Source organism: Lactuca virosa, chromosome 3 (assembly GCF_052849685.1).
Source record: "Lactuca virosa cultivar CGN04683 chromosome 3, Lactuca_virosa_CGN04683_v6, whole genome shotgun sequence".
NCBI classification, from domain to species: Eukaryota; Viridiplantae; Streptophyta; class Magnoliopsida; order Asterales; family Asteraceae; genus Lactuca; species Lactuca virosa.
In genome coordinates, this window is record NC_136428.1 from 433,803,630 (window position 1) to 433,829,019 (window position 25,390).

A 25,390-nucleotide genomic window follows, 5' to 3' on the forward strand; every position below is an offset into this window, starting at 1 on the left:
GAGTTTTTCAATGTTTAACATGAATACATTAACGAACATATAAACTATAATAGGTATAGTTTATGGGATAACTATCTTATCAATGTACAAACATAGATTCAATGTGATCAAACATATAAGCTGTATCGAGTATAGTTTATGAGACATATATTCAGCTAGTTAAATTCAAGAATTCATTTTATTCTACATTTAATCGTTAGTATAGCATTTTATGAGTGAAAATTCTTCGCGTACTTACTTAAGTACTAACAAAAGTCCTGAGATTATAACCAGAGTATCCTTGCGGGAGAACGTGAGTTTGTGTATAGATCTATACGGGATTGACAATCCCGCACCATAACTGTTAGCTACAGTTAGGCCGGCAGGCCTGGGTGACAAAGTCATTTCGATTCCGACGCCTGAAGAATGTCGTTCAGGCAATCCAATGGTCAAGTATGGTTATAACAACTCATAAATTTGGTACTAAGAATATACGATTAATGTATGAATGGTAATAAATTCACTTAGTTTTATTATAAAGTAATCGAACTACTATACATATTAAAGTTTTCAGAGCTTTCCGAACTTACTACACATACTGGTGATAGTCATACACATACTGGTGATAGTCAGGATTTTTCATGTAAAAAGGGATTTCTCATTCAAAACAAACAATGCACAACACATTCAATGGTAACTAGACATGTAAACTAATACATTATGAGATTCAGTAATAAAATACACATGTTAGAAAATAATGGATTTTCTTGGGAACATACAAATACTTTCATTGATTTATTAACATATTTTCCTTACGAAAACATGCGTATGAACTCACCAGCTTTATGCTGATACTCTTTCAAAACTGATTGTATTCTCAGGAAATCAGTAGACAGGTACCTCACACAGATTTTGAGAAGACGGAGCGTATAGAGTCACGTCTTTTACTTTTGTTATACTTTTGATGTATATAAACATGAATCAAATCGATGTAAATATTTTACTTAATCAATGTAATGGTTGTGTTTACTTTGATTACTATGATGCAATTGTTGTGATACTATACATGACGTCATCCACCCCTAAACGTTTCTGCCGTTCCGGTTTGGGGGTGTAACATTACAGGAATGGTTCTTGATAAATATATTCCTGATCATCGTCCGATTCTGTTGGTGGAGCATAGTGTCGATTATGGCCCAACTCCTTTTCGGGTTTTCCATTCTTGGTTCAGGTTGGATGGCTTTGATGAGATTGTTCATCAATCTTGGCCTATCGGTATAGAAGGGGACCAGGTGGATAATCCTTGGGTTATTTTTAAGAAGAAACTTCAACTTCTTAAATATAATCTTAGGATTTGGAATTCGTCCATCCGAGATCGCTTGACTGGCAACTCTAAAATTTTGAAGGAGGAGTTGGAGGTGATTGATGCTTCTCTTATGATCAATGAGGGAACTACTGACCTTCGCCAACGTAGGGTTTCGGTTCTCAAGGAGTTGTTGGATTTGGAGCATATTTCGAGGGTTGAGTTAGCCTAAAAGGCGAAAGTTCACTGGAATATTGAGGGTGATGAAAATTCAGGGTTTTTTCATGGTGTTATTAATCGGAAAAGGAGGCAATTAGCCATCAAATGTGTTTTGATAGATGGCAAGTGGGTGGTTGATCCGACTAGAGTGAAAAATGAATTCCATTATTTTTATAGGAATCTTTTTTCAAAGAAAAATGTTAGTCGTCCGTCCACCAATACATCCCTTTTTAATACCCTGTCTGGGGAGCAGGCTCAATTTCTTCAGGCTCCTTTCTCTAGCGATGAGATTAAAAGAGTTGTTTGGGATTGCGGTTCAGATAAGGCTCCAGGTCCAGATGGGTTTACTTTTGGTTTCTTGAAGCGGTATTGGGATCTTATTTCAGAGGACGTCTCGACTTTTATTCATCATTTTCATAACAATTGCTCCATTCCTATTGGATGCAATTCTTCTTTTTTCACTGCCATCCCGAAGGTTCGTGATCCTAAGTCTATTAGGGACTTTAGGCCTATTAGTTTAATTGGTTGCCAATATAAAATTATTGGCAAACTCTTAGCTAATAGGTTAGTAGAAGTTATTGGTTCTGTGGTGAGTCTGGAGCAATCTGCCTTCGTCAAAGGTAGACAAATTTTAGATGGTCTATTTCTTCTTAATGAGGTGGTGGCTTGGAGCAAGTGGTCGAAAAATCCGTTGATGATTTTTAAATTTGATTTTGAAAAGGCTTATGATTCGGTGTCTTGGGATTATATTTTGGGGATGATGCAAATTATGTGTTTTGGTTCTATTTGGTGTTCTTGGATTTTAGAGCTTCTTCGTTCAGCTAGGGTTTTGGTGTTGGTAAATGGCTCGCCTACTAGGGAATTTCAGATGCAGAGAGGTTTGAGACAAGGAGATCCCTTATCCCCTTTTCTCTTTATCTTGGCTATGCAGGGATTACATGTTGCTTTGCAAAAAGCACATCTTCAAAATGTTTTTAGGGCTGTCTCTATTTGTGGGATTCATATCTCACATCTATTTTATGCGGATGATGTTGTTTTGGTGTCTCCGTGGGATCCCAACAATGCTAATTCAATTCTTCGTATTCTGTGATGTTTTTATCTTGCTTCGGGTCTTAAAATTAATTTGCTGAAAAGCAAGTTGATTGGGGTTGGTTTCTCTAAGCCTCAGGTCGAGTTGGTGGCTCGAAAGTTAGGGTGTGCTCCGGATTATCTTCTTTTTGTTCATCTGGGTGTGCCAGTAGGTCAATGTATGTCCAGAGTTACAACTTGGTCTCCTATTGTTGATCATTTTCGTTCCAAGTTGTCGGGGTGGAAGGTGAAAACTCTCTCTTTTGGTGGCCGCCTGACGTTGATCAAGTCTGTCCTGGGGAGTTTGGGAAGTTATTTGATGTCTATTTTTTTGGTTCCCATTTCGGTCCTTAAGTCCTTGGAGGCGTTACGTTCTAGTTTTTTTGGGGTGTAGAGTTGGATGACAGGTGTATGCATTGGATCCAGTAGGATAGGGTGCTGGTTGGGAGGAAAGAAGGTGGTCTGGGAGTTGGTAGTCTTTTCTCTTTTAATAGGGCTATGCTTTTAAGATGGAGATGACATTTTTTTCATAATCCTGATCTCATATGGGTTCGGTTAGTAAAGGTTATCTATGATTCTGATGGAGGTTGTGGTTCTTTAATTCTCAAAAAAGGTTGGATGGGTCCTTGGAATGGTGTCATTCGTATGCTGTCTCATATGCGTGATCGTGGTTTGGATTTGCTTTCTTTATGTCCAATTCGGATTGGAGATGGTAGTCAGACTTTGTTTTGGCAGAATATTTGGAAAGGAGATAGGCCTCTTGCATATATTTTTCATAGAATTTTTGCTTTGGATCAACATAAATTCGCCTTAGTTCGTGACAAGGTGATGATGGGCTGGGATACTACTTCTCTTAGGAGAGTGCCTCGGGGTGGTATTGAGCAGTCCTAGTGGGATGCTTTTTTGTCTTTGATGCAGGGCTTACAACTTAATTCCAGTTCGGATCGGTTGGGTTAACTCTTGGATACGTCTGATCATTTTACAGTCTCTTCAGCTAGGTCTTATATTGATAATGGGATGTTGTCTACAGGTGGTGGCGAAACTTATTGGAATAATTAGGTTCCAATTAAGTTGAATATTTTTATTTGGAGATTAAGATTAAATGGGCTTCCTACTTGACCAAATCTATCTTATAGGGGAATTTTATTGGACTCGATCTTGTGTCCAGTTTGCTCTGCTACGGTTGAGTCTATTGATCACCTGTTCGCTGGGTGTAGTGAGCTGATTGATCTTTGGACTAGAGTTGCCATCTGGTGGGGTGTTCATGTTCCTCAACATCTTTCTATAGATTTGTTATTATTTTGGTCTAATTTGTTCTCTTGGAGAAGTGGTCAACGGAAAGTTTTTGACGCGGTGATTATGATGGCCTTATGGTGCATTTGGAATTTTCGTAATTCCATTCTTTTTGGAACGGTGTTGCCTCTGAAATCAGTAATTTTTGATGACGTGGTCAAAAACTCTTTTTTTTGGGTTTTCAATAGGTGTAGCAAAGCTAATATAGGATGGACTAATTGGCTTCATAATGCTGTCTCTGCTTGTAAGTTGTTGTAATGTTCTTTTTCTAGATTCTTGCTAGTTTTTTAATAAAATTCCTGCCGTTCCAAAAAAAAAAAAAAACTTCTAGCAACCATTTGAGACGCAACAATGAAATTTTCAGTAGCTATCACACAAGAAAAAACGAGGGAACAAATAAGCGTGACAATTGATGACACAACACGACAAAATACACGACACGAAACGAAATTGGGACGAAACTGAAATTCGAATTCGTGTTCGTGTCAAGTGTAAAAAACACGACGTCGTGTCGTGTTCATGTTCAAAATTCGACACGATTTATCATTTGTTTGCCGTGTTTGTCGTGTTATATATGATTAAGTATTAACTAAATAAACTAATTTTTATTTTATTTTATCTTTGTCGTGTTTGTCGTTTTTTAATCGGTTCGTTTTCGTGTTAGTTAAAAAAACACGACATTGTGTCGTGTCGTGTTTGTGTTACTTAAAACTTTGTTGTGTCGTGTCAGACAAAAACACGACACGATGACCCGATTTGCCACCCCTAGGAACAAACGAGTATAAGTGTGACACTTTGTTCTTTATTATATGACATTATATATTAGTCCCTTAATTAATCAAATGCATCAAAACGCTTGGAAACAACCACAAAATTGTTGAACTTTCAATCAACAAAAGCACACCTAAACACTATTTCATTACACTTTTATTGAGACTTGATCATTCAATATCACATAATTACTTTTAAAAATGCATAACTATAAACTTGTTACAACTTCAAGCAACAAAAACACATTCAAACAATATCTTCAAAATTATGCTCCAACCATTTAATTAAATTTGATATCATGGTGTAAATGGAAACATGGTCGACAAAATTAATAATGAATAGAAAAAATAGAAAAAAAAATTAGACATGAGTTCGTGTATAATTACAGTTTTGAACAAAATAAAATAGGCAATGTGCCATGGATTTTGGCATTTTGCAACATTTTTTTTTCATCCGTTAAGAAATTGATAACAAGTTCTCTAGTTCTTTGTCTGATATTTTCTGTTGTGTAGAACATACTTAACAACTTCATAAAAGGATACTACAATACCCACCGATGGGCCTGCACGTGCAACACGTGGCCCAACTCCCATGAATAGTCCCTTCATTCCTCCATCTCTGTTCCAGTCCATCACACTTGTGGTTAATTGATATATTAGAGGAAAATATTATAAATTTTGATATATTAAATATTGTTTCCTGATCAAAGTTAAGGCCTAACTAAAAAAAAGGGATAATGACTTAAAAAGGTAACATATTTTTTGATTTGTACATATTTGGTCACTGAGTTTTTTTTTCGTCCACATTTACCCCTTCAACTTGTTAAACTGTACAGATTCAGTCATTATGTCCTGTTACTCCAGGTTAGCCGGGAAAAATGACTTGATAGGGTAATATATTTTTCATTTTGTACACATTTATTCCTTAATATTTTTGTATATATTTAGTTCTTAACATTTTTTTTTGTTTCAAAATAAGTCATTTTTTTGTACTCATTCATTCGGTACTTATGAATGATTTCTTTAGGTTTTTTACACGACATCTTACGTGGGACAATCATTGATGAGGTGTTTGGGGTTGTTGATGCTTATGTCCAACGCGATCTCGACTGCTTGGTTGCGTAAGTCTTGTGGTTTAGCTTAGGTCTTGTATTTTGAACATTGTAACTTCTTCATACGATATCAGATTTTAACGATCTTTATATCCACGTGTTCATTTTTTGAGTCTACTACAATTTTCATTAAGATTACTCCCATTAAAATGTAATATATTTTTACTAACGATTTTATAAAAAAAAAACATTCATACATGCATTCATAAAAAACGTATGGACAGGAGAAGACGTAGGAATACATAGTAGGTATTGCCGAGATGAAATATGTGTTGCCGATACATGGAAAATAGGTATAAACGAAAAAAAAAATTGAAAATTATTCCACTGCGAATAGAAAAAACAGGTGTTGTCGGTGCAACACTGGGACCATACTAAATCCGCCACCGCGTATGGATATAAAAATCGTAAGTAAAAATATATTATTTTTTAATGGGAGTAATCTAAATGAAAGTTGTAGTAGATTAAAATACGAACGCATGGATATAAAGATCGTTAAAATCCGAGATTGTATGAAGAAGTTATGACGTTCAGAACACATGACCTAAGCAACCAAGTAGTCGAGATCGCGATGGATATAAGCATCAAAAGCCTCATTCACCTCATTAATGAATGTCCCACGTAAGATTTCGTGAGAAAAAACTAAAGAAATCATTCATTACTACTGAATGAGTAAAAAATAATGACTTATTTTGCAAAAAAAAAAAAAAATATTAAGGACTAAATGTGTACAAAAATATTAAGGACTAAATGTGTACAAAGTGATAAATATATTACCCTATTAAGTCATTTTTACCGAGTAACCTGGAGTAGCCGGTCATAAGGACTGAATGTATACAGTTTAACAAGTTGAAGGGGTAAATGTGGACGAAAAAAAACTCAGTGACCAAATGTATACAAATCGAAAAATATATTACCCTTTTACGTCATTATCCCAAAAAAAAAAAAAAACAGATAGTGGCCACTATGGACATTTTCGAAAATGTAGGTGTATTTTCTAGAAGGGTTTTGGTCATTTTTGGTCACTTAACTTTTGGTTTTGTACTCATTTGGTCTCTTAACTATTTTTAATTTTTAAAAGGTCATCAAACTTTTGACTTGATGCTCATTTAGTCACTTAACTTTTGGTTTGGTCACTTAACTTTTAGATTTATGCTCATTTAGTCACCTAACTTTTAAAATTGTGCTCATTTAGTCACTAAACTTTTAAAAAAAAAATTAAGTAACTAAATTAGCACAAAGCCAAAAGTTTGATGACCTTTTAAAACTTAAAAAGAATTAAGTGACAAAATGAGCACAAAACCAAAAGTTAAGTGACAAAAAATGAGCTAAACCCTTTCTAGAAAAACAAAAATGCAGTGTTTAAATAAGATATTGGGCAAGCCATAATGACTTAGACTTTTATGTTATTATCCTTTAAAAAGATACAGTTTTGTGGTCATATTAAAAAAAAAAAAAAACAAATTCCATAAAAAACCGTTGCTTGTTTGTTTTTATTTTGTATAATTATTTTGTATAACTACTAAATTTTTTTTTTTTTCTGGTTTAATCACTGAGACTTTTTTTTTTTTTTCTCAAAAAATCCACCAAGTTTTCTCCGGTAATAAATTGCAAATAAAAATGGAAAGATTATTTTTATAGTTAAAGTTGTTTTTTTACAAGTGGTTAAACCATACAAATTCCAAACTATAGTGATTTTCTACAAAAAAAAAAAATCAAAACTTTATATAATGGTTTCTTTAAAAAAAAGGAAAACAAACTCAAAAAATTCTTTAAGTAGTTAAAACTAAAAAGAAAAAAAAAGTACAATGGTTCTTATGGAATTTGGCCATTAATTATTTATTATGTAACACAAAGACAAATAGGTGATGGTGTCAAGTGTCAACCCGGCCGTTTTGACCTTCATTGAAAAATTACCCGTTTGACCTTTTACCATTGTCATAGGAGTTAGGTATGGAAGTTGTAATCTTTATAGATTCGAGTCCTCTCACAAATACTAATTATGCTTATGTAATTAGTAACTTGTGTAATTTGTGCATTAATTTTATTTAAAAATTCCTTTTACGAATGTATTGTGATAGAAAATATAAATTGGTGTTAAAGATGCTTACCTCCATATTTCAATCAATGTTTGCCTTGTGGTCATTTTCATCGCTCGTACTTGATCTTTCTGAAATTGACAACAAAAACATATTTACCATAATACCCCTAAAACCAATTTACATTTAAATCAAACTTGTTGGCATTTAATATACATTTTCATCATAAATTTTTAGTAATTACTTTTAGAGTACCACCTCTATTTGACGCCGGGTTTTGGCAACGTCTAAAGGACATGTACATGCGCCAGCAAGGCATCCTGCAACAAACCCACCACAAAAGTTTGCACCAACAACAGTCACAGGACTTGACACGTCACCTGCTGACATGGCAAATATTTGTCTCCTCACCTGTAACAAAAACACAAGAGATAATGGATTTATTAACTTTGACCTAAAATAGATGATAACGGAAATGGAATTACTTTATTTTGTAAGTCTCACAGGTTCAAGAGTAGCCCAACAAATTGCAGAAAATGGAACATCACGTGCTAATTGGGCCCCAAGCCCAGTCCACAGGAATCTAAACCTATGTAATGCTGCAAAATGGATGAAAATTTGCTTCATATACAAAATATATAATACACACATAGAGATCATGTGAGAAACAAATTTTTTTCATGAATATTGTATCAACTAATCTGATCCGTTGATTCAATAAGGGCATGAATGTCAATTCGTGGTTGGTGTTTTTTTTTTTCTACATAACTTATTTGGTTACAAACTTGACTTAATTTTTATTAGAAAACATTAAATATACCAAAATTCGTATTTTTATCGTACAAATAGAGAGCAATCTTGACATATTTTGAAAATTCGTAAATTTGAATCATATCACTTATGATTCTATATTGAATCGTATTGAAAAGAATGCAATATTACAGATTGAGAAAAGTATATGAAAATATTTCAAGACTGGTCTCTATTGTATGAAATAAAAAAAAAATACAAATTTTGATGTATCTAGGGTTTTTAATCCAAAATAAAGTCAGGTTTATAATGAAATAAGTTTTGTTGAAATTTTTTTAACTAAACATCGGCATATTTACAATTATGCCACCACCTCCATTACTTTTCCAAACTAATCCGGACCATTGATTAATCAAATAAATGGATCATAATAGTGGATCTTAAGCCTATACACACACACACACACACATATCCACTTACAGCTTCCAAGGGTACCCGTGCTTCTGTTTGTGGAGATTACCCCATCGAGTGTTTTCAACACTCCTGGAGGCTTTTTACCATGACGGGTATCTTTAAACGCCTATTACAAGTTTCAATTATTTAAAAAAAAAAAAAAAAAAAAAGTAAAATAAAAATATGAGATGTTGTTATATATATTACCTGCATACGGGTTCTTGCAAGTTCAATAGGATAACAAGTAATACAAGCAAGTGAACGAGCAACAGAACCAGCAACTAGGGGGACATAAGGAGTCATGCTTGGTGCATTTTGTGATGAATATTCTTCCATAAAATTGCACAAAATGTCATAACAAGGCAAGTAGATGCCCACCTGGCAACAATCGTCACAAATTATTATATAAATAAAAAACTAAGGCTAAATCTCATAAAAACCACTATAATTTATGTTTTTTTTTTTTTTTTTTTTTTTAAATAAAAAAACAACACTAATAATTAATTGGAATATTTTTTGGTTAAAGTTGGTTCTTTTAAAAAAATTCAAAGTTTTAATGGTTATAACATAATAAAGTATTCATCAGGTGGTTAAACCGAACAAATATCAAAGTGGTTTGTATAGAATTCAAAGTTTTATGTAGTGTTTTTTTTTTTTTTTTTGGGAAAACAAAATATACTAAAAGTGGTTAATTAAAGCAGAAAAAAAATATATTTTGTTGGTTAAACCAAAAGAAACCCAAAGTATAGTGGTTTTTATGAAATTTAGACAAAAAACTAATCATTGATTTAAGAGAAAATTGCAAATATAGCCAAATCCCTTAATTACTTTGTAGAAAATAGCAAAAAAAAAAACCCAAATTACAAATATAGCCATGAAAATCGCAGATGGATTAAGCCCATCTGCGATTTCAGCATTCCATCTGCGAACGTACAAGTTGCTAAGGCACAGCCGTGCTTAAGTGACTTGTACATTTGCAGGTTGATTTTTTTTTAGTTTTTTTTTTTATTTTTTCCGTATAAATACCCCCATATCTGACTAAAATCGCAGATGAATTTCCTCTCATCCTGTTACGCATCCACTATATCATGTTATTTTAGATAGGGGTAGTTTGGGAAATCAACAAATAAAGAGCATCTTACTAGTGCAAGGAGAATTAGGGGTATTTTGGGCATTTCATATTGTTAGTTTGTTATGTCAGATAGTATAAGAGGGTAGTGGAAAGGGAGAGTGAGGGATCCATCAATATTTTGTGAATCTGGAATTTATTCCTTGGGAGAGTAGCTATCTCGAATCAGCTAACCTATCATTTGTTTTTGTAATCTTTTGGGTAAATTTGAGGTTATCAATCAGTATTTGAAGCTTTTAGTTGAATTGTTGTTATTGAATCTGTTCTTATAAGTCCAGTTCATAACACATCCCACCTGCAATTTTGCGTTTTTTTATTATTATTAATTTTTTTACTACGAAATTGACAGGGTTTAACTACGAAACAACCTTATTATATATAAAGTTTTGCAAAAAATTATCAATTTAATTGTTATTTCTTTGAAAATTTTGTTTAAAACATCTCTAATAAAATGAATTCTCCAACAAAAAGTTTGAAAAATGTTTGAAAAAGGAAATCGTCCATAGTGCTTCCAGAAAGAAAGAGTTCTACAAAAAAAAGTTTGAAAAATGAAAGGAGAAAAAAAAATTATGTTTTTATACCCCTGAAAAAAGGGAAATCACAGATGGATGCAAAATCACAGATGGACAGAGTCCATCTGCGAATGTACAAGTCGCTAAGCACATATGTGCTTTAACGACTTGTACGTTCGCAGATGGACTGAGTCCATCTGCAATTTTGGTGGCTATTTTTGTAATTTAGGTTTTTTTGGTTATTTTCCACAAAGTAATTAAGGGATTAGGCTATTTTTGTAATTTTCTCTTGATTTAAAAATTAGGAAATAAAATGTAATACAGGTCAAATAACTTACTGTGGGGACAGATAATGCTAAACTTGCAGTTGTACCCCTCCAAAGTCTGCCAAATCCTTCCTGCCAAAATCAACTCCAGTTTCAGAAAATATAATGTATTTTTTTATAGAGAAAAAATGTGTGAAATTTGCTGACCTGGCGTATAACTTTGTAGAAGACATCTAGAGTGCCTTTATATGGAGAACATGATGGTTCACCAAGAACTGATCGGTAGCATGATGGAAAACATCTTGTATCTGGTAACATCTGATTCATTGATAAATCAATTTCTATTAGGGTTCCAATTAGTGTCTTTGAAATTAGATACTCTTTATTCCAGACTTGAGAGTATATTTCTTCATCCAAATTGCCATGGAAAAAAAAGATTATTTTCACATCCATTTGCTCAAGCTCAAGATCTAGACTAAAAACTAGGTCAAGTTGTCACAACCAATGATAGTTAAAGTGCTATGGACTTAAGCACGTACTTTACTGATATCCGTTATCACTGATTTAGAGAAGCAATTGAGGGAGAATAACTGAAGTTGTAAAAAATCAACACAAATGGGCAATGGCAATCCGATGGACAGATTTTCCACCATAGCCTCCTTTGCATTTAATGTCTTACACAAAAAGAGAAGAAAAGTTTGCAAATTTTAATGGTTTATTTTTTAATTCAGCAAAAGAAGTCGACCAGAACACAACAGATTCACATCATAAAGGCGACACATAACAAGAGATTCATATTACAAGTAAAAGTAAACCATGAAAACATTAAAGATTAGCGCACCGTGTTAGTACCAAAGGAACATGTGTGGCTTAGATTCTGAAAAGGAACACCAGCAGCCTGAGCTTGCAACCTTGTCTGTAAAATTAAAGGACACATAAAACCATGAATTAGGCCTGCAATTTCAAAATGAAGGTACTTAGTAGCATCCATTAAACATGATTCGTTCAAAAAAAAAAAAAAAAAAAAAAGCAGAAACCCCAACGAATTGCAGGGGAATCTAAGAAAATAGTACCTTGGCGACATCGAGGGGGTTGACTATGATGGCGGACAAAAACGCGGCCCCGGCGGCTGATAACGCCCTTTCCGAGAAACCCATATTGACATTCGAAGGAGAAGCCATCGAATTCGTTTGAATTGACGAAGAATTTTGAAAATTAATCTCACTTGATGATGATGATGATGATGATGATGCCTCTGCACTCATCGACGCCGACAACCGCTGCCTCGGTGACGAGCTCGCCGTTCCTGAATTATTACTTTCAATCGTACATACGGAGATGGTATAAAATTGTTAAACACCGTTGAATTGGGTTGTTTTACGAAGGTTGCAGGAAATCGCGAGGATTTGGTTTGCTTTGCTGCCTAATATGAGTCCTATTACGTGTTCGACGAAATGCCCCAAATGGAGAAATTGGTTGGGACTTGGAAATTGGAATTGTAGGGTGTCTTCTCGTTTTGCATGGAGGAAGTGTGGGATTCGTGGCGTGGAACAAAGGCCCCAAGACATCCAAACATGAGGGAGGTGGCACGGTGGCCTGCAGCTACGCATTCATTAATTTTATACATTAAAGGAAACTACTTGTTCAATACTTGTTTGAAATAAACTCGAAGTAAACCCAAAACAAAACCAAAACAAACTTTAAAATTAATTCTTCACTATTTGAAATAAACTCAAGTTTGTTGTTGTTTTTTTTTTCCTTTTTTTTAAAACTTTTTTAGGTTTTTCATACCCAATTTTTTGTTTTTCCATATATATATATATATATATATATATATATATATATATATATATATATATATATATATATATATATATATATATTGAAAGTTTCACAATGATAGTACAATTTTTTTTCCAAAACATCCTTTTAAACATTTCATGGTACGCATTTCAATTTCCATGTATACATAATGAATTTCTTCTTGGTGTTTGTGTATTTTGTCAAAGTTGTTTGCTCTAAATAAAAAAAAATCAAACTTTTGTATGTTTAAGGTCTTGTGGTATGGTAGGATTCTCACGCATGAAATATTGATGTGAAGTACATCTTCACTAGTGAACAACATCCCAAGGGCTAGTGGTTGTGATGTGGATTGGTATGCATCATTTATGATTACGAAGAGTCTTGTTGGCTGAGCAAAAGTTGGAGGCTCTCATTGGTTTCTCTCTCTCTCTCTCTCTCTCTCTCTCTCTATATATATATATATATATATATATATATATATATATATATATATATATATATATATATATATATATATCTTTCTTGTTCACTAGATGTTCATTAGTGAACACCACCAAAGCTAGTAGACATGTGGTGGAGTGAATATTTGGATGATGTGGTAGCCCTAAACGCATAAGAAACACAAAACCATTCCTTTTAGCCTAAAATGTTTATTCTCTAATTGGTATCACAGTAAACTAAGAGCATGAAATGAACTAGTGTAGGTTTATGGACTTTGAATTCCTAGTGGACTACTAATGATTTAAATATATATTAATATGAAATTAGTATTTTTTTTTAAATTACTTAATTTCGTTTTTAATCAAATAAGGTTGTTTTTGTGAAGTTATCAGTGTTGTATTTTGACAGCTTCATGTCAATCTTATTTAAAGAAGTCAAATCTGACTTTTTGGATCTCTTAGATAAACCGAAATCACAAGCAAATTCAATTTTTCCGTCTCAATTCCATGAATGCATACAATAGATTCGTTATAAATTAAGTTCTTGTGCAAGAACTTAATTTTAGATAGTTGTATCATAAATTGAGAAGTATGGAAACTATTGACAAAATAAGAACCAATTTCTGTCTTAGGACATTACGTTTTGTAAGCTTCTATTTGTTTATAATCTTTAAAATTCGTTTAGTAAATTTATGTTTATGTTTCTTGATCTCATCTCTATTTGATTTATGTAACAAATAAGTTGTTATATACTGTTTGATAACATTTTTTCTAACATTTTTAACTATTGATTTTTTTCCCATAGCAAATAATATTTTGCAATATGACCTTTTTTCGAAAAAACACCGTTTTAGGCATTTCGTACTGTCAATTATAATTTTTGCAGTGGACACTGCAAAATTGTTGGTTATATGGGCACTTGCTTTTTTTTTTTTTAATTTTGGGTTAATTTTTAGAAGAAATTTGAGCCATTTTTGTCTTTTTCTTAAGTTGTAATAAAATATGTGATTATTTTTTCATTTGTAATTATTTGCATCTCAAATCCACCATGACCGAATTGCCAACGAAACAAAAAAACTATAAAATAGTAATTGAATTTAATTTCATGTCAACCATATACATAATAGAACTAATCATTCGAATTTCAGTTTTAATAAATTCTAAATCTTTCCAAAACAATATAGGCCTTAACAAGAAATATGAATGGGTTGGTTTACATAATATGATTGGAATGAATTGAATCTATAAAGAATTAAAATATGAATATTATTTGTTTGGTTGAGATATGGAATGAAATCTATTTTCTGTTTTGTTTGTAAATTTAGTAAAGGAATTGGATAGGTAAATTATATAATTGTGACCAAAATATATTTTTATTGATTTTTTGCAACTTATTATTATTTTTCTAATAAAAATTACAAATTTCCATTTAATTAAAAAAAAATCATTTATTAGACGCTTACTCGTTAAACCTATGTTTTCTCTCTTGAATTACATATAATATATAAAACAAAAATATAGCTTTACAAAATGAAAATATATAATCGAGCTTAATAAAAAACAATTAATAAACATATTGTTTTAAGATTATGTATAGGGAAATATTTAAAGAGTTGAATAAAGAAAAAGAAACCATGTACATTCGCATTTAAAATATCAAATTTGGTATCTTTTTGGACAAATCTTTATATCCTTGTGAGGCATTCTGGATAAATCTAATAACAAACATTTGCTAGAAGCACATCCATTTATTTTATATAACCCACCAACAAGAAAAAAACCATTGAATCAAAAAGGATAAAAGTTTATTCCCAGATATAAGACTCCTACAACTCCCGAATTCATATTACACATACCAATACCATAAGTTGAGTTGTTTTATATTAATCTCACACGGACAAATAGACAGACCATACTCTATAATTACACTAAACTCTATCAGTGGCCAGTTTCAAGGCAAAATCTGGAACTAAATAAACATTCCAGATTTGCCCCTCGAAATCTAAAACCACCATATATAATCAGATTCAGACCAAACCCCTAAACCCTTGGACTCATTTCTTATATCACCCTAACCAACTATATCCTGTTAGATAAATAACTCCAAAAATCTTGAAAAAAAAAAAAACAAAACCCAACAACTAAAAACATTACTTCATCGTTTGTTTGTTTGTTTGTTTGTCATAGGATTATAACATTTGAGTAACTAGCCAGCCGCCACAGCATCAGCCCTTGGACTTGAGTCAAGAAGTTGACGCGTGTTTGTGTTTGTGTTTGTGTTTTTGTTGGTTTCATATAATTCTCCTGAACTGTTATCCACTCTTGATATCAGGTTAGCAGTGCTCAGAGACGATACATCCTTCAGTTTTTCCTGTAACATAACAAACGTGTATATATATATATATATATATATATATATATATATATATATATATATATATATATATATATATCAAGGTTGTAGAAATCGCTCGACGGTGGACTGGGTCAAGCGATTAATCGGCTAGGCAGGGATTAATCGGGGACCATTAATTATTAAAAATATTATTAAGTTTAATAAATATAACTTTAATACTAAGAATAAAAGTAAACAAGTTAACAAATAATAAATATGTAATACATAATTTATTTTTCTTTTCAATTTGGATATTTCTTCTCTTAAGCATTTTGTCAAACACTTGGCATGCTAGCTTGATTCTCACCAATGTCACAAACACCATAAGGACTATATAATCCATATCGATCAGTCGATCACATTTATCCATTTGTGCACTCAAATAAAGATCCAACATTCTTTCGATCCAAATGAGCCGTTGAATGTCACAAACATAATTTGGATTCAAAATCATTCAGGAATCTGTGGGTACCCTTTGGAATCAAACCCGTTCGTGTATTCACCTACTGAAGGATCGGTATCGGTTTTCCATGCTACGAGGTTGTTAGTTATTCCTCTTACAAAATCAATTCCGAATTTCATACTTGGAAGAAACATATTTCTCAGTGAGTATTGATATCGGTGGTTGATGGTGGTTCAAGGGGTATAAGGAGATGGTTTGGAGCTGGAAATAACACGAAAGCATCAGAGGTGGTTGCTATGGAGGTGTTCTCGGTGGTTTGTTGCAGGTATGAGAATTGAAGACGAAGACAACAACAAATGAGAGTTGAAGATGAAGACAGGGGTTGTCGATATGGTTTGTTGCAGAGGTGGTTGCTATGGAGGTGTCCTCGATCGCCTGTTACTTACATACACACATAGTGGGGAAAAAGAGATGCAAAGAAGCTGTGAAAATTTGGGAGTTATCGGGATTAACTGAAGCTGTGAAAATTTATTGAAACACAGAATCAATGAAAAATTAATTGAAAAGACAACAAGCAATTGAAGACAGCAGGTTGTAGATCGAGAGAAAAAGCTAGGGAAGAAAGAGATGCGAAAAAGAGATATTAAATAATTAAAAGTTCATCCCACATCGCTGGTGGGAGCATTCTTTAAAGGAAAACTTGCTCTATAAAAGGAGCTTGTATCTCTTGTAAAACCAAGCCCAACAATGTTTTTGGCAAGCCGGCTCTTTGAGCTGGCGGGACCCTTGGAATTAGCTAGACCGATTTGGTCCAATTTGATGTCCGAGTTGGTCCGATTTAGTCCGATTTGGACCGAATTGGACCGATTTTGACCGATATTGACCATGAGCGACTAGCCAACCCTCTAACCCCTATTCGTAGGCGGTTGGTGTCCGCCTAGCGCCTAGACGCCGATTAATCGGCCGCCTAGACCGATTTTTGCAACACTGATATATATATATATATATATATATATATATATATATATATATATATATATATATATATACAGAGAGAGAGAGAGAGAGAGAGAGAGAGAGAGAGAGAGAGTAAATTACAGTTTTGGTCCCTCAGTATAGTTGAGTCTTACAATTTTGGTCCTTGGTTCTTGTAACGTTTTCAAATAAAATGACTATTGTTGATCCTTGGTTCTTATAACGTAAAATGACTATTTGGACCCCTGTGTATAACTGACTTTTGCAACTTTGGTCCCAAAGTTAGTCATTTTAGTTGGAGCAGGGACTGAAATCGTTACAAAAATCTCAAACCAAGAGAAACTTTTTGAGACCAAAATTGCAAAAATCAGCTATACGCAGGGACCAAACACATTATTAAGAACCTCAAACAAGGACCAAAATTGCTGAAAAATAACTATATTCAGGGACCAAAAAATGTAATTTATTAATGTAAGTATGTAATAGTAGGTCTGGTTTTAGTCTTACCATTAATTCAGCATTTTGAAGCTTCAATTTCTCTGAATTATCAGTTAATCGGTTAATTTCAGACCTAAGGCTCAAGTTTTCACTGTTAAGAGCTTCAACTTTTACAGCAAGTTCTTCAGCTTCAGCCTGGAAAATAGAGGAAATTTCAAACTGATTTGTCAAAAAAAAAAAAAAAGTTCAGTTTTACAATTTTACCCTTGCCATCATGAAAAAAACTCGATACCTGTTTCCTCAATCTTGACCTTCTAGCAGATTCTCGGTTAGACTGCTTTCTCTTCTCCCTTTTTAGTTCTCGGTCATTCTGCTCATAATTTTATTCACACAAGTTAAACTCACAGACGACAATAATAGCAACATACTTTACTCTTTTAAATAATATAGAGTATGTACCATAATAGCAACATACTTATGTTTTTTAAACTGTATGTAACTCATAATAGCCATATTTTATGGTTACATTTTATGTACACATAATAGCAATGTACTTACAATTCATAATACCAACAGACTTACAATTCTTTACTGATGATAGCAATATACAAAGAATGAAGTACATTGCTATTATGGGTAAAAAACAAAGTACAATCCTATTGTAATTCTTTACTAATGATAGACTTATTTACTCATATAATTCTTTACCTATAATAGCAATATGTAGCAAATAAAGTGTATTGCTATTATGCGCAAAAGATTAAGTACGTTATCGATTAAATATTTTACACATAATAGCAGCATACTTACACCGATAATGGCAGTATGTAACAAATAAAATACAATGTTCATATTGGTAGCAAAATGTATAGGCCTTTTGACATAAAAGTCCTTAAGTTTGGCAAGTTTTGTCAGTTTTGTCCCTGCGATGATTTTTTGTTTGTTAATGTCTAAAATTTCCCCTTTTTTGCCCTTTTACCTGTAATAGCAGGTTTCCAGGGACAAAATTTGACAAACTTAAGGACTTTCATGTCAAATTTGAAAAACATATTTAGGGTAAAAACATAAAAGATTGTAAACTTAAGGGTTTTTTTGCATGTTTAAAAAATATACTTAGGGTAAAAACATAAAAATTTGTAACAAGGGCAAAAATGAAAAAAACTTGGCAAATTTTGGACATTAACGAACAAAAAATCGTCACAGGGACAAAATCAACAAAACTTGCCAAACATAAGGACTTTTATGTCAAAAGCCCAAAGCAATTTGGCTACCGAAAGTGTAAAAAAAAACAGACCTGAAAAAGTGCTTCATTAGGCATCAATGTAACAATGGGTGAAGTGATGTCAGCAGCTGTATTCGGAAAATTCTTGAGATTTAATGCGGACACAGGATTGGGAGAAAGAATCCCGACACCTGTCATCATTTTACTGGAAGCTCCATCTGCTCTTTGTGGCTCAGCCTTCTCAACTTCAGCTGATGACATAAAGGTTTTATTTTATTTCTTTTTATAAAACTTTATTCTCCATTAACATAAAGATTAATTTATGTGGATGTGAAACTTACAAAGAATAAGCGACCCTTCACTGCTTCTTTTCCCACCATTTTTACCTCGCTAAAATAACATGCAACAAGAAGATTTAGACACACATATGAATGTTACAAAAAATTTAAAAGTTTAATTTCTTACCTCAGTTGTATTCCCATCACTTCCTTCACTTGTTCCTTCAGTCTCCCCACTGTTTTATAAAATTCAAATCTTTATATGTGGAAACATGTAAAATTGACCAATATAGGCATGATGCAAGTTATGGTACCTGTGTGAGTTTCCACCTTCACCATTTGATGGATTGCCTATTGACATTGCCAACCCATCAAATCCTTTTAATTTCTTCATCAGGCCCCTATCAGAACCCCCTGATGACTTGGCAGGTGAATCAATGTTCAGAGGACTATTTGCCTGTATTAATTTTAATTATCACAAACATTATTCTAAATCATAAAATTGAAGAATTTGGTCACATTATGATCTTAGAAAGGTCAACAAGACTTACAAGATGAACTGCAGGATGTGCATAAACACCTCCATGTGGATAGAAAGCAGCATAGGGTGGCATCATATGCTGATTTTGTGATTTTGCAAGTAAAAAAAAAAAGTCAACAGAAAGGTCAACCTGATAAATCTAAAGGAATGAAGATAATTGTCTGCATGTTGTACCTGTGGAGGACCCCACATATAAGGGGGAGGGGCGTGACCAGATGCAACAGCTGGATTGTAGTATGGTGGCACAGCCATTCTAGGGCCATAATATGCCTGTTGAAATATAAATATCCAAAATAAGACTTGATTTAATAAAATTTAGATGGTTTGTGTATTTAATTAACCTGCATGGCTGCCCAATCTGGATATACATGAACACTCGTCTGTTGTTGCTGCTGCAAAGTTAAAGTCATACAACTTCATAAATACAAAAAAAAAAAAAAATGAATATAGGAAGGAAAAAGAAAACTACAAGATTTACATGTAGTGTAAGAGAGATAAAACAAAATTTGGGAGCTTACTGGTGGAGGTGAAGAAGATTTTTCAGGCTTACAATCTTGTGCCTCTTCACTGATCCCCATGGGAAAGCACCTAAAACTGTATCAATGAAGATATGGGAAATCCTTTCTACAGATACTTGCTCACTCAGCTGCAAAAGGACAAGAATGTCAATATGACACGAATATGAACAAATAGAATTTCTAGGTTCTACTTATGGGAACATGTTAACGTCACCCGACAATTTGAATTCGAACGCGAGTGAATATACTATCATTCGTCACCCATGTTGATTACATTTGTTTTTGGATCATTTAATCCATGCATGCCTTTCAAACTGGAGTTCCAGCATATCGATTTTAGATTTATAAGAAAACAAAGCCTCCATGTTAATTTAAAACATCCAAGTTCATGCTTCTCTAAACTGGATAAACAACAGAATTACTTCCCCAGGTCCAGAAAGCCAGTCTACTATATGGAACTTATTAATCTTCATTCAAAACAAAAGGGGAAATCTTTAGAAGTAAAAGGATGAGTATCCTTCCTAAGATCCATATATAACAATAGGAAAGCAACACAGCACCGACCAAGTATTACCAATCCAGGATAAACTAGTAACTAATTACCAAATCTACCCTCGTATAGCGGACAGTAGAACATGCCAAAAAATAGAAATTTCCACAAAAGTTAACAGTTTTGTTTATTTAATAAAAAGATGTGAAAAACGAAAACAGACAAGAACGTGATAATTTTGTTACAGTTTCCTGTTTAAGTTTATCTAATTCTCCGATTATTCTCCCCAATTCTGATCTATCGCTACAATCACGTCAAAAGCATATATAGACATGTAGCTCATGAAATGCTATACATAAATAGCAAAAAGCTATGAATCCAAGCTAATTCAGCATCAAATTATGACAACAATAACCGATTAATTCACGAGATGTCGCCGTAATTCTTAGAAAAAAACGAAACAATTCAACTAAAAACGATCAAATTATGAATAACAAGAACTAAATTACGTTACAACAAACAATTAATACAGAATCTGAACAAATTAAAGCTTGAAATTAAACATACCTAAGTTCGAACAAATTCACTGCTGCATTTTCTCTCTCTAGAACTTTCTCTCACTAAAACAAGGGAGGAAGAAAGCAACACTCCACGTCACCGGACGCGTGTTCGTGTGTTAACGTGTATAAATATACGCTCCACCTACTTTTCCAGAGACAAGAGTTTAAAACTCAGCTAATTATACAATGCTTAATGCATAATGTACAAGTTTCTTTTGAGGTATTGCTCAGAGTTGGAGAATAACTTATCTGGAAAAGTAAGTTTTCTAAAATAAAAGAAAACATAAAAATAATGTGGTGGTTGAGCTGGCCCATTGATTATCGTGCTGGCCGTTTTTGTTATCGCTTAGTTTAATATTGTCAATAAATTACACTTTGTTCCCCTCTACAATTTCCATTTATCGTTCTGGCCCATACATTTCTCTTTTGGTTGTTTTATGCTTGAATAAATTTACCATAAACCACGAATTAGGTTTGACAGATTCACCGTTTTACGGTTTTGTCAAATTGAGATGTGTTGTCCGTTTTTACGGTTTAAAACATTTTAATGACATATAATGTATAATCAAAAGAGACAATAGGACATGTTATGAAACTGCTTGCAAGATGTTTAGATTTTTTTATTCTTTTTTAATTCTTTTAGATTGTTGATTTGGTATATTTTTCTCATATTGTTTGTGTATGGTTAAATCGTACATTTGTATTTTTATTTATAGATTTTTCAATGCATACATATTATATCTATTTGTGTGTAGATATGTCGAAGAAGCCCCCACTAAATTTATTTATGTCTTTGCACCCTCACCGCATATAAATCGATATTTGTGAATTATGGAGAATAATGTTTTTTTTGTCATGATTGATATTATATTAACACACTTGATGGGTTGTCTTGCTTGCAAAGTTGAAGGGCATAACAAGGAACTTTGAATACTGAAAGGTGTAGTTTGAGTTATCTAAATAAACTGGGGGATCAAAGTCATCCAATCGCTTAATATCCAAGATCACCATCATCGTACACGTGTTCGAACAGGAGTCGACCTACACGTCCTGAAAACTCAGCCGATTAGTACGCCAGGCATGTGGCCGGGCCCGGACTTAAGCCGTTCATTATAAAACAAGTGGAACATTAAATTGGCAATACTAAATTAATAAATACTGTTTATTAACAATATTTTTCTTGAGATATTACTCTTTAAGATTAGTTTTTGATGAGGACCAATATAAGTTTTAATGAGATTTCGAGGGTCTCTGGGGTTGTTTATTAAAACAGCTAATGTTTGTTAAAACTGTTATTTTTTAGTATATTTGGTATGAGTTTATGAAGAAGATATATGGATCAGCTTAGATGGTACTGTGGTAACAAATCATAGTAAATTATCAGTTATATTTAATATTTGATTATATATATATATATATATATATATATATATTAATTAATTTTAATTAAAAAAATTATACGGTCTAAATTTATTGTTAAATGTTCTCGAAATAAGAAATGTTTTTGAAACGGTCATATATATATATATATATATATATATATATATATATATATATATATATATATATATATTATGACTGTATTTTGGCATAACTATATGGTATTCTGGGCCTGCTCTGTGTTTTATGATATATATATATATATATATATATATATATATATATATATGCACAAACAATTAAAAAACTCACTAACCAGTGATATTGGTTAGTGAGTTTTTTAATTGTTTATGATATATATATATATATATATATATATATATATATATATATATATATATATATATATATATATATATATATATATGCACAAACAATTAAAAAACTCACTAACCAATATCACTCACCACCTACCACCACTACCTACCACACACCACCACCACCTCCTCCACCACCCATCACCACCCACCACCTACCACTACCTAACCACCACCACCCTTCTTCACCACCCATCACCACCACCCGTCACCACCACCCATACCCACCACCCGCCACCGCCACCGCCACCAACCATCACCCACTACCAACCACCATCCCCATCCACCACTAACCAAACACCACCATCACTATCACCCGCCCCCACTACTAACCATCGCCACCCCCACCCTCACCCACCACCCATAAAAACCACCACCCACCACCACCATTACCACCTATCACCATCACCACCCACCATTTACCATCACCAACTACCACCACTACTTGCCACCACCACCCACCTACCAACACCCACCACCATTCAACATCACCAACCACCATTACCCCCGCCTAACATCCGCCAAAACCACCACCTACCACCATTACCACCACCCTTACCGTCAACCATCACCCACCACCACAACCACCACCCACCACCACAACCATCACCACCCGTACTTGCCACCACTACCACCAAACATCACCACACGCCACCACCACTCGCCACCACCATCCATCACCACCACACGTCACTACCCATCCACTAACACCACACGTCATCACCACACGCCACCACCACTCGCCACCACAACCACCACAACCCTTCACCGCCCACCATCACCACCCATCACAACCTACCACACATCACCACCACACCTCATCAACGCCTATTGCCACTACACCCTCACGACCCACCATCTATATAAATCATATATTATTAGATACATATAATCACATGTGATTAAATGTATTTAATCACATATGATTAATGTTGACAAAGAAGATTATTGAATCGAGAACGCAATAATGAATCTTGACCATATAAATCATATGTTATTTGACATATAATCACATGCGATTGTATGTATTTAATTATATATGATTTATGTGGACAATATTTATTTTCGCAATTTCAATTCAGTAATTGGTCTCGTGTATTTGATCTCATATGATTATATATATTTAATCGCATATGATTTATGGGGACAAGATTTGTTTTTGTGTCCTTGATTCAATAGTTGTTCTCGTGTATATAATCATATGTGATTATATATCTAATCACATATGATTTACATAGACAAGATACATTTTTTCCAAATAAAATCATATGTGATTAGAAAAATATAATCACATATGATTAATTATATTTAAACACATATGATTAAAGTGGACAAAGAACAATTATTGAATCGAGAACATGAAAACGAATATTATTTAATCACATATGATTTATATGGACAATATTTATTTTTGCGTTTTTTATTTAATAATTAGTCTCGTGTATTTAATCACATATGATTATATGTATTTAATCACATACAATTTATGTGGACAAGATTCGTTTCCACCACTACCAACACCCGCCACCCACAACCACCATAAACCAACTATCACCCACGACCCTTATCACCCACCACCCACGACGACCACCACCCCCCACCACCTTCACCACCACCCATCTCCACTATACCACCACTACCTACTATCTGCAACCAAATGTGATTGAATGCATATAATAACATAAATCATGTTTGATTCTATGTATTTAATCACATATAATTACATATGATTTATGTATATAATATTCTTATCGCATATTCGATTCATTCGTTGGTCCCGTGTATTTAATCAAATGCGATTGTATGTATCTAATCACATATGATGTATGTAGAAAAGATTTTTTTTTCGTGTTTTTGGTTCAATTGTTGTTCGTGTGTATATAATCACATGTGATTATATGTATGATGCATTTAATCACATATGACTTATATGGACAATATTCGTTTTTGCATTTTCTACTTAATAATTGTTTTTCATTTATTTAATCACACGTGATTATATGTATTTTATCACATTTGATTAATGTGGATAAAGAACAACGATTCAATCGCGAACGTAAAAACGAATCTTGTGCAAATAGATCATTTGTGATTAAATACATATAATCACATGTGATTATATGTATTTAATCAATGTGATTATATATATTAACAATTTTAATATAAAAACTGAGAAAACTGATTTCTATAATTTTTATTTATGATTACCAAAGAAAATAATTACATCGATAAAGATTAAATAAAAGAATTTTTTTTATAAAATCTGGTATGTTTTTTTTATTAAAAACAAATGTTACCTTCAATTGGAGATTAACACTTTTGAGGAGGAATTTAAACTCACGAAGTATGAGGATTTCTTTGTACATTCATTTTTCTTTTTTCCTTTTATCAAAAAAAATTTGAACGACGTTTACTGTACATAGCACAAATCCTAATTCCATCGTTTCATCGCTTTACGCCTCGTTCCCGAGTTTAACAAAAGAAAAGAAGAGAAGAGAAAATAAAATCATGAGAGAAAAGAAGAGAAATGAAAGGAAAACAAAATTTTCTTTCATGTTCCCGAGTTGGAGAGAAGTGGAAGGAAAATGAATCATTTTGTTCTTTCTTTCCAAATCCTCCCAAATCGGAAGGAAAGTTAGGAGGGAAAATGATCCTCCCATTTCTCTCCACTTCCTTC

The 25,390-nt window shown here is 33.2% G+C and overlaps 2 protein-coding genes across 4 annotated transcripts; both read right to left on the reverse strand.

The window, feature by feature from the left end:
- Window positions 1–4,965: 4,965 nt before the first annotated feature.
- LOC145167872 (mitochondrial carrier protein MTM1-like) lies at window positions 4,966–12,503 on the reverse strand. 2 transcript variants are annotated; one of them, XM_079087139.1, is made up of 10 exons: window positions 11,967–12,503; window positions 11,735–11,809; window positions 11,101–11,211; window positions 10,966–11,025; window positions 9,194–9,364; window positions 9,014–9,113; window positions 8,288–8,382; window positions 8,042–8,194; window positions 7,856–7,914; window positions 4,966–5,251 (listed from the first exon to the last, which is right to left on the reverse strand). In XM_079087139.1, the coding sequence occupies exons 1-10, from the start codon at window positions 12,156–12,158 to the stop codon at window positions 5,113–5,115; spliced, it is 1,155 nt and encodes a 384-aa protein (XP_078943265.1). In that variant the 5' UTR covers window positions 12,159–12,503; the 3' UTR covers window positions 4,966–5,112. The 2 variants fall into 2 exon arrangements, with proteins under 2 accessions (XP_078943265.1, XP_078943266.1); XM_079087140.1 differs by having other exon boundaries at window positions 11,735–11,847; window positions 11,967–12,073.
- Window positions 12,504–14,919: 2,416 nt separating this feature from the next.
- GBF2 (G-box binding factor 2) lies at window positions 14,920–21,089 on the reverse strand. Of its 2 annotated transcripts, none has more exons than XM_079087142.1 (12): window positions 20,964–21,089; window positions 19,907–20,034; window positions 19,730–19,777; window positions 19,563–19,658; window positions 19,399–19,467; window positions 19,162–19,304; window positions 19,035–19,083; window positions 18,911–18,959; window positions 18,642–18,820; window positions 17,640–17,717; window positions 17,417–17,542; window positions 14,920–15,507 (listed from the first exon to the last, which is right to left on the reverse strand). In XM_079087142.1, the coding sequence occupies exons 2-12, from the start codon at window positions 19,964–19,966 to the stop codon at window positions 15,343–15,345; spliced, it is 1,062 nt and encodes a 353-aa protein (XP_078943268.1). In that variant the 5' UTR covers window positions 19,967–20,034; window positions 20,964–21,089; the 3' UTR covers window positions 14,920–15,342. The 2 variants fall into 2 exon arrangements, with proteins under 2 accessions (XP_078943268.1, XP_078943267.1); XM_079087141.1 differs by having other exon boundaries at window positions 19,730–19,780.
- Between the last annotated feature and the right edge of the window lie 4,301 nt (window positions 21,090–25,390).

Coding starts and splice junctions, on each gene's coding strand:
- LOC145167872 (XM_079087139.1), bottom strand. CDS start 12,158: ATGAGTGCAGAGGCATCATCATCATCATCATCATCATCAAGTGAGATT. Junction 9,365..10,965: donor TAGCATTATCTGTCCCCACA/GTAAGTTATTTG, acceptor GATTGTTGCCAG/GTGGGCATCTACTTGCCTTG. Junction 7,915..8,041: donor AAACCCGGCGTCAAATAGAG/GTGGTACTCTAA, acceptor TGTCAATTTCAG/AAAGATCAAGTACGAGCGAT.
- GBF2 (XM_079087141.1), bottom strand. CDS start 19,966: ATGGGGATCAGTGAAGAGGCACAAGATTGTAAGCCTGAAAAATCTTCT. Junction 19,468..19,562: donor ATATGTGGGGTCCTCCACAG/GTACAACATGCA, acceptor TCACAAAATCAG/CATATGATGCCACCCTATGC. Junction 18,821..18,910: donor TGAAGGGTCGCTTATTCTTT/GTAAGTTTCACA, acceptor TTATGTCATCAG/CTGAAGTTGAGAAGGCTGAG.